This window comes from Ammospiza caudacuta, chromosome 35 (assembly GCF_027887145.1).
Source record: "Ammospiza caudacuta isolate bAmmCau1 chromosome 35, bAmmCau1.pri, whole genome shotgun sequence".
NCBI lineage: Eukaryota > Metazoa > Chordata > Aves > Passeriformes > Passerellidae > Ammospiza > Ammospiza caudacuta.
Genome location: NC_080627.1, coordinates 1927049 through 1936691, shown reverse-complemented (window position 1 = coordinate 1936691; position 9643 = coordinate 1927049). Strand labels below are relative to the sequence as shown.

Here is a 9643-nt window from a genome sequence, read left to right as displayed (position 1 = left end):
CGCCCCGGGGCGGGGCCGGGGGGGGGCGGGGAAACGCCCGGGGTGGGGCCCGAGCATCGCGGGACAGGGGGGGGACACGGGGGGGGGACATGGGGGGGACACGGGGGGGGACACGGGGACAGAGTGAGGGGGACACGGGGGGGACATGAGGGACAGATCGGGGGGGACAAGGGTGGGGTTAAACGGGACTTAATGGGGGGGACACGGGGGACAGATCGGGGGGCACACTCGGGGACACGATTGGGAATACGGGAGGGACACTCGGGACAAGGAGGGCGACAAGGGGGGACACGGGGGGGGACAGGAGGGACAGGTCGGGGGGGATACAGGGACTGAGTGAGGGGGACACGGGTGGGGTTGAACGGAACTTAATGGGGGGACACGGGGGACAAGGGAGGGACACGGGGGACAGATCAGGGGGACAAGGAGGGGGACATGGGAGGGGACAACTGGGGGGACAAGAAGGACAAACCGGGGGGGGGGACACGCGACTTAACACGAGGGGACACAATGGGGGGGACACGCGGGTGACAAAGGGGGACAAGGAGGGGGACAAGAGTGGGGACATGGAGGCGACATGAGGGACAGACTGGGAGGGACACGGGACGGGACATGAAGGGCAGATCGGGGGGACACACGGGGACAATGGCGGGGACACGGGGGTGACAAAGGGGGACAAGGAGGGGGACAGGAGTGGGGACACGGGGGTGACAAAGCGGGGGGGCACGCGGGGGTGTCACGGGACACCGGGGGACGCTGGGAAGGGGGGGACAATGGGGACAAGGGTGTCACCCCCTCCCCGGTGCCACACGTGCCAGCCCGGGCGCTCCTGGGGTGGCGAGGAAATGCCAGCGGTGCCAGCCCGCCCCCGCAGGACGCGGTGACAACGGAGCGGGGACAATGGGGACACCGGGGATACTGGGAGAGCCACACTGGGGACACTGGGGACACCGGGACTGGGGACACTGGGAGAGCCCATACTGGGGACACTGGTGCCAGCCCACAGAGGGGACACTGGGGACACTGGTGCCAGCCCATACTGGGGACACCGGGGGAGCCCATACTGGTGCCACTGGCGCCCCCGGTGCCACCCCCTCGGTGCCCCCAGCCCCAGTGCAGGTGACAGGTGGCACCTGCGGGTGGCTGTGGGGTGTGGCCGCCCCGTTGTCACCCCGGTGCCACCCGTGCCCGGCACGGCAGGTTCCTCTGTCCCCACCGGAAGCGGCGCTGCCACCGCGATGCCACAGCGATGCGACAGCGGTGCCACCGCGATGCCACAGCGATGCCACAGCGATGCGACAGCGGTGCCACCACCGGTGTCACCGAGCAGAGCTGGCACCGTCCCCAGCGCGGGGGGCGCGGCCCTGGCCCGGGTCCCGCTGTCCCCGATGTCCCCGCGGGCCCCGTGTCCCCTTTGTCCCCGTTGTCGCCGCTGTCCCCTCCCGGGCCGGATCCGGGCGGGAATTGCTGCGCCCTGACTCAGGCCGGGCCCAGCCGGAATTTCTGCCCCGGCCGCCCCTCCCTGGCCGGGATCGCCGGGATCGCCGGGGCCGGTGCCATAAATCCGGGCCAGGCACGGGACAGGCACGGGACAGGCACGGGACGGCACCGGGAGGGGACGGGACAGGGACCGGGACAGGGATGGAGCCGCTGGAGCTGCCCCGGGTAGGAACGGGTGGGACCGGGATGGGATCGGGATCGCCGGTGCCGGGAGGGAACGAGACGGGACAGGGACGGGACAGGGACAGGCACGGGACAGAACCGGGACAGGGCAAGGACACGGACCGGGATGGGACCGTGTCAGGGCAAGGACAGGGACAGGCACGGGACAGCGACAGGGGTGGGGACAAGGACCGGGATGGAACCGGGACAGGGACGGGGACAAGCACGGGACAGGGACAAGGATGGGGACAGGGACAAGGACTGGGACGGGGACAGGGATGGGGACAGGGACAAGGACTGGGATGGGGACAGGGACAGGCACGGGACAGGGATGGAGCCGCTGGAGCTGCCCCGGGTAGGAACGGGTGGGACCAGGATGGGATCGGGACTGAGATGTCCCCAGTGTCCCCCAGGGTGTCCCTGTCCCCTCAGGGCTCCCATTCATTGTTTGTGCTGTCCCCAGGGTATCCCCAATGTGTCCCTGTCCCCTCAGGGCTCCCATGGTTTGTGATGCCCCAAGGTGTCCCTGTGATGTCCCCAGTGTCCCCCAGGGTGTCCCAGTCCCCTCAGGGCTCCCATGGTTTGTGATGTCCCCAAGGTGTCCCTGTGATGTCCCCAGGGTGTTCCCAAGGTGTCCCTGTCCCCTCAGGGCTCCTGTTGTTCCTCGGGGCTTGGGCTGTCTGCAGGGATGTCCCCAAGGTGTCCCTGTCCCCTCAGGGTTCCCATTGTTTGTGATGTCCCCAAGGTGTCCCTGTCCCTGCAATGTCCCCAGGGTGTCCCCAGGGCTGTCCCTGTGATGTCCCCAGGGTGTCCCCAGGGTGTCCCTGTCCCTGCGATGTCCCCAGGGTGTCCCCAGGGCTGTCCCTGTGATGTCCCCACAATGTCCCCATTGTGTCCCCGCAGGGTTCCTGCTGCTCCTCGGGGCCGGGGCTGGCCCTGGAGATGTCCCCGGGTTTGTCCCCGGGGGGGTGCGAGGAGAGCGAGGCCTGGCTGGGCCCGGGGGGCTCCCCCCGGCCGTGTCCCCACGGAGCCCCCGCCGAGGGAGCGGCCCCCGAGCCGCGAGGTACGGCCGGACCCCGAACCCCAAATTACAAACCCCGAATCCTGACCCCAAACCCTGATCCCAAACCCTGAACCCTGATCCCAAACCCTGAATCCTGAATCCTAAACCCTGATCCCAAATCCTGATCCCAAACCCTGAAACCCGATCCCAAACCCTGATCCTAAATCCTGATCCCAAATCCTGAATCCTGATTCCAAATCCTGATCCCAGATCCTGAATCTCATCCCAATCCCAAATCCTAAATACCGATCCCAAATCCTGATCCCAAACCCCAAACCCCAAATCCTGACCCCAAAGCTGAAATCCCAAAATCCTGATCCCAAATCCCAAATCCCAGAGCCCCCAACGGAGGAGGAGATCTACTGCTGCTGCCTGTCCCAAATCAAAACCCCAAAACCCCAAACTCTGATCCCAAATCCCAATTCCCAGATCCCAAACCCCAAATCCTGATCCCAAACCCCAAATCCCAAATCCCGATCCCAAACCCTGAATCCTGATTCCAAATCTTGATCCCAGATCCTGAATCTCATCCCAATCCCAAATCCTAAATACCGATCCCAAACCCCAAACCCCAAACTCTGATCCCAAATCATCCCAAACCCCAAATCCTGATCCCAACCCCAAATCCCAGAGCCCCTGACAGAGGATGACATCGACTGCCGCTGCCCGTCCCAAAATCCCAAACCCCAAACACCAAACCTCAACTCATCCCAAACCCCAAATCCTGACCCCAAACCACAAATCCCAAACGCAGAGCCCCTGACGGAGGAGGACATCTACTGCTGCTGCCTTCCTGACCCCAAACCCCAAATCCCGACCCCAAATCCTGTTCCAAACCCCAAATCCTGTTCCAAACCCCAAATCCCGACCCCAAATCCTGTTCCAAACCCCAAAACCTGATCCCAAACCCTAAACTCTGACTCCAAACCCCAAACGCAGAGCCCCCTATGGAGGATGACATCTACTGCCGCTGCCTGTCCCATACTCTCAAACCCCAAACTCTGACCCCAAATCCCAAACCCCAAATCCTGACCCCAAATCACCCCAAATCCTGACCCCAAACGCAGAGCCCCCGACAGAGGATGACATCTACTGCCGCTGCCTGTCCCAGTCCCAGTATACAAATCCTGATCCCAAACAACCCCAAAATCCCAAATCCTGAACCCAAATCACCCCAAACCCCAAACTCTGACCCCAAATCGCAGAGCCCCCGACGGAGGACGACATCTACTGCCGCTGCCTGTCCCATACTCTCAAACCCCAAAGCCCAAAATCCCAAATCCTGACCCCAAACCCCAAACTCTGACCCCAAATCACCCCAAATTCTGACCCCAAATCACCCCAAATCTCCCCAAATCCTGACCCCAAACGCAGAGCCCCCGACGGAGGACGACATCTACTGCCGCTGCCTGTCCCAAAACCCAAAACTCCAAACCCAAAACTCCAAACCCAGATCCCAAACCCCAAACCCCAAACTCTGACCCCAAATCTCCCCAAATCTCCCCAAATCCCCATCCCAGAGCCGCCCACGGAGGACGACATCTACTGCCGCTGCCTGTCCCATACCCTCAAACCCCAAACCCCAAACTCTGACCCCAAATCTCCCCAAATCCCCATCCCAGAGCCGCCCACGGAGGACGACATCTACTGCCGCTGCCTGTCGCGCACGCTGTGCCACACGGCCACGCCCGTCACCGTCGGCTTCTACGCGCCCTGCGGGCACCGCCTCGACTCCCTGCTCGCCAAGGTCACCGGTGAGACCCCAATCCCGGAATTTGGGAATTATCCGGGAATTTGGGATGTGGGAACTCGGGAATGTGGGAACTCGGAGCGGCGGGTTTGGGGTTTTCTGTGCCCGGTGTTGTTTGCTCAGGGTTTGGGGTCTCATTGCAGTCCCAAATTCCATTGCAATCCCAAATTCAGCCCCGAATCCCACCCTCAATCCCAAATCCCATCCCTGTTCCAAATCCAATCTCAGTCCCAAATTCCCATCCCAGTTCCAAATTCCCATCCCAATCCCAAATTCCCATCCCAGTCCCAAATCCCATCCCAGTCCCAAATCCCATCCCAAATGCGATCCAACGCAACCCAACGCCATCCCAATCCCAAATCCCACCCCAGATCCCATCTTGAATCCCAAATCCCAAACCCCGAATCCCATCCTGTCCCATGCACTCCATCCCAAAACCAACCCAACCCAACGCTATGCAAATCAACCCAACTCCATCCCATCCAATCCCACTCACCCCAAACCCCAAATCCAACCCCAAAAACCACCCCAAACCCCAAATCCCAACCTATTCCATGCATTCCATCCCAAAACCAACCCAACCCAACCCAATGCAATGCAGCCCAACCCAACCCAATGTCATCCAACCCAACCCAATGCAATCCAAATTCCAACCCAATCCAACTCAACCCAATGCAATGCAACACAACTCAGCGCAACCCGACCCAACCCAACCCCATCCCATCCAATCCCAAAACCCCAAATCCCAAATCCCACCCAAAAACGACCCCAAACCCCAAATTCCAACCCCAAACCCCCGATTCCCGTTGTCAGCGTTCATGCGTGAGGAGATGGCGCAGCGCGAGGCGGCCGAGCCGCGCCGGGGCCAGCGCAAGCCGCGCAGCCCGCACGGCTGGGGCCTGCTGGAGGCCCTGTGGCTCCATCCCATCCACCCGCCCTGACCCCAGTCCCAAATCCCAAATCCCAAATCCCGACCTGTCCCATGCATTCCATCCCAAAACCAACCCAACCCAATGCAACCCAACTCAACACATCCCAACTCAATCCAACCCAACCCAATGCAACCCAACTCAACACAACCCAACCCAACTCAACACATCCCAACTCAATCCAACCCAACCCAATCCAACCCAACTCAACACATCCCAACTCAATCCAACCCAACCCAATGCAACCCAACCCAACCCAATGCAACCCAACTCAACACATCCCAACTCAATCCAACCCAACCCAATCCAACCCAACTCAACCCAACCCAATGCAACCCAACTCAACACAACCCAACCCAACCCAATGCAATGCAGCCCAACACAACCCAACCAAACGTAACCCAAGCAAACCCAACGCAATCCAACCCAACCCAACCCAGCCCAACCCCATCCCACGCAATCCCACCCACTCCAAACCCCAAATCCCAAATCCACCCCCAAATCCAACTCTAAATCCCCAAATGCCAACCAATTCCCGTTTCCAGCGTTCATGCGTGAGGAGATGGCGCAGCGCGAGGCGGCCGAGCTGCGCCGGGGCCAGCGCAAGCCGCGCAGCCCGCACGGCTGGGGCCTGCTGGAGGCCCTGTGGCTCCTGGCCTTCTACGAGCCCGTGGTGACCGAGGGCCACCTGCGCAGGAAGAACCTCGAGTTCATCTTCATCCGCTTCAGCGCCTGGGAGTTCGCGGGCTGCGACAAGCTCTGGGCGGGGCTGGTGACCACGCTGTGCCACCACGTGCGGCAGCATTTCGGCGCGCTGCCGCTCAGCGTCTTCCACGTGCTGGGCTCGCGGCCGCGCTTCGCCTCCGGCTTCTCGCAGCGCGAGTGGATCCTCAAGACGGGGACGTGCCTGCGGCTCTGGGGGCTGCTGCTGGTGCTGGGCGTGGGCGTCGCCATCCTGCTGGTGGCGCTGCTGGTGCCGGGCATCAAGGACCACCACGCCCTCAAGGTGGTGGGCAGCGCCGTGGCGTCGCTGTCGGGCTCCTCGCTGGTGCTGGGGGCCTTGTCCATCCTCAAGAATTTCCTGGTCAGCGAGAAGAAGAAGATCGAGCGCTTGACCAACAGCGACCGCTTCGCGGGGCAGCTGGGGTTCATGAGCAAGATCCGCGAGGAGGTCGAGGTCCTGGTGGATTATTTGGCTTTCATGGAGGTGTTCGAGCGGCGCCGGCTGCGCGTGGTGATGGAGATCACCAGCCTGGACCTGTGCTACCCGGAGAAAGTGGCCGGCGTCTTCAACGCCATGGCCACGCTGCTGTCGGACGCCAACGCGCCCTTCATCTTCCTGCTGGCCGTGGACCCCAGCGTCATCGTGCCGTGCCTGGAGCAGACGGGCTGCATGAAGGGGCTGGCGGACAACGGCTACCTGTACCTGAACCGCGCCGTCACGCTGCCCTTCTCCATCCCCGAGATGGGCGCCCGCTCCCGCCTGCGCAGCGTGGCCGCCGCCATCCAGACGCGCGAGGACCTCATGTACCGCATCATCGCCGACAACGTCGCCAAAACCCGCGGCGGCGGCGGCGGCGGCAGCGGCGCGGTTCCCAGCTGGAAGGAGGCGGATTCCGAGGCCGTGGCGTGGATCCACGAGGCGTTCCGGTGTCTCCACGACGGTTCGGACGTTCTGAGCCGGTACCTGCCCGAGAACGGCGCCAACGTGCGGCGCATCGTCAACACCATCCCCATCACGCTGCGGCTGCTGCTGCACCGCGCCGGCGGCGCCGCGTCGGAGCTGTCGCCGCGCGCCGCGGCCGCCTGGGTGGTGCTGGCCGACCGCTGGCCCTGCCGCCTCAGCTGGACGCTGCAGTGCCTGGAGGACGCCGGGCAGGGCCGCGCGGCGCCGGAACGTTCCGGAAAGTCGCTGTGGAGCGTGTTCCTGGAGCACGCCGGGGAGCTGAGCGCGCTGCGGCAGCCGCTGGGCAAGGTGCTGAGCCTGGACGCCGACCCCGAGCTCTTCCAGGCGTTCCTGGCGCGCGATTTCCCCTTCGGCGCCGGCGAGGCGCGGCAGCTGCTCGGCGTCACCGTCAACCTGGACCACTCCATCCGGCAGCAGATGGGGCTGCTCAGGGCCATGGCGCGGCTGGGCAGGGCGGCACCGGTGTCCAGAGGGGTGCAGTGTGTGCCACACGGCGCCCGGTGATCCCCACCAGGAACGGGGTTTGGGGATTTGGGATTGGGGATTTGAGATTTGGGGTTTGGGATCAGGATTGGCATCAAAATTTGAGATCTGGGATCAGGATTGGGATTTGGGATGGGAATCGGCACTGGGATTAGAGATCGGGAATGGCACCAGGATCCGGGATCAGGATTTGGGATTTGGGATGGGGACTGGCATCAGAATTTGGGATTTGGGATTGGGGATTTGGGATCATGAATGGCATCAGGATTTGGGGTTTGGGATCAGGGACTGGGGCGGTTCCACGGCAGCAGATGGGGCTGCTCAGGGCCATGGCACAGCTGGGCAGGGCGGCACCGGTGTCACGGCGGGTGCAGTGTGTGCCACACGGCGCCCGGTGATTTGGGATTGGGGTTTGGGGATTTGGGATCAGGATTGGCATCAAAATTTGAGATCTGGGATCAGGATTGGGATTTGGGATGGGAATCGGCACTGGGATTAGAGATCGGGAATGGCACCAGGATCTGGGATCAGGATTTGGGATTGGGGATCAGAGATTTGAGATTTTGGGTTTGGGATCAGGATTGGCATCAGGACTGGGGATTCGGTATCAGGAATGGCATCAGGATTTGGGATTTGGGATACGGAATGAGATTGGATCTGGATTTGGGAATTTGGGATCAATGGGAATGGGATTGGCATCTGGATTTGGGGATTTGGCATCAGGATTTGGGGACTGGGATAGGGGATTTGGGATTTGGAACTGGGATTCAGGATTTGGGACTGGGATAGAGATTTGGGATCAAGACTGGCATCAAGACTGGGGATCGGGAACGGCACCAGGATTTGGGATTGGGGATTTGGGATCAGGAACGGCATCAGGATTTGGGATTCGGATCAAGATGTGTGATTTGGGTTTGGCAATGGCATCAGGATTTGGGACTGGAATCGAGATTTGTGATTTAGGATCAGGAATGGCATCAGCATTTCCGATTTGGGACTGGGATCACGACTGGCATGGGGATTGGGGATTTGGTATCAGGAATGGCATCAAGATTTGGGATTTGGGATTGGGATCAAAATTTATGATCTTGGTTTGGCAATGACATCAGGATTTGGGATTTGGGATCGGGAATGGGACTGGCATCTGGATTTGGGGATCTGGGATCGGGATTTGGGGACTGGGATAGGGGATTTGGGATTGCGGATTCGGTATTGGGATTGGTATCAGGATTTGGGATTTGGAATTGGGATTCAGGATTTGGGATTGGGATTGAGATCGGGCATTTGGGATCAGAAATGGCATCAGGATCGGGGATTTAGGATCAGGATTGGGATTTGGGATCGGGATTGGAATTCAGGATCGGGAATGGGGTTTAGGGTCAGGAATGGGATCCAGACCTCACCGAGGGCAGGGAGAGCTCCTGGAGGATTTGGGGATCTTTTAGGGGAACTGGGATTGGGAATTTCGGGGTTTTATCCCAGAATTGTGACCTTGGAGGTGCTGGAGGAGTTTAGGAAGATCCAGAGGAAATTCCTGGGGTTTATTCCTGTTTTTTGGAGATTTGGGATGATCCAGAGGGAATTCTTTGGTTTCATTCCCAGTTTTTGCCACTGGGAAATGCTGGGAGGGGACTGGGATGGTCCAGGGGTGTCCCAAACCTCCCAGAATCCAAAGGAATTTTGATCCCTCCCAGGAATCCCCCACTCTGAGACATTTTTGGGATCTCTTCCCAAAATTTGAGCCCTTTTGGGAGGAAAAATCGGGAAAATTCCCCCAAAAAATCCCCAAATTTGGGCCATGCCCAAACCCCACCCACCCAGAATTCCCGGGAGAATTCCCCGGGATCATCCCCCAATAAACCAAGTTCCACCCCCAGCTCTGCTGTTTGGGATTTTTTGGGATTTCTCACCTGTTCTGGGGTTTTTTTGGGGGGACTTTCACCCCCTCCCCACCCACCCCCCCCAAATCCATCAATTCCCGAAATCCTGGAATTCCGGGTGAGCCCCCAGAAAGAGGGCGGGTGACGAATGCAGAATTCCTTTAATTAGAAAACAGCCGTTAACAAAAA

General features: G+C 60.6%; 1 protein-coding gene across 1 annotated transcript; it reads left to right on the top strand.

Moving 5' to 3' along the window:
• The first annotated feature begins 1249 nt into the window (after window positions 1-1249).
• NKPD1 (NTPase KAP family P-loop domain containing 1) lies at window positions 1250-7595 on the top strand. Its single transcript, XM_058822834.1, has 4 exons — window positions 1250-1573; window positions 2566-2725; window positions 4348-4479; window positions 5950-7595. Exons 1-4 carry the CDS (start codon window positions 1250-1252, stop codon window positions 7593-7595), a joined length of 2262 nt encoding a protein of 753 aa, XP_058678817.1.
• The last annotated feature ends 2048 nt before the right edge of the window (window positions 7596-9643 follow it).

Excerpts from the sequence above, each read along its gene's own strand:
- NKPD1 (XM_058822834.1), top strand. The coding sequence starts at position 1,250 with ATGCGACAGCGGTGCCACCGCGATGCCACAGCGATGCCACAGCGATGC. Across the intron at positions 1,574-2,565 it reads GTGCCATAAATCCGGGCCAG|GGTTCCTGCTGCTCCTCGGG; the intron begins GCACGGGACAGG and ends GTGTCCCCGCAG. Across the intron at positions 4,480-5,949 it reads CCTGCTCGCCAAGGTCACCG|CGTTCATGCGTGAGGAGATG; the intron begins GTGAGACCCCAA and ends TCCCGTTTCCAG.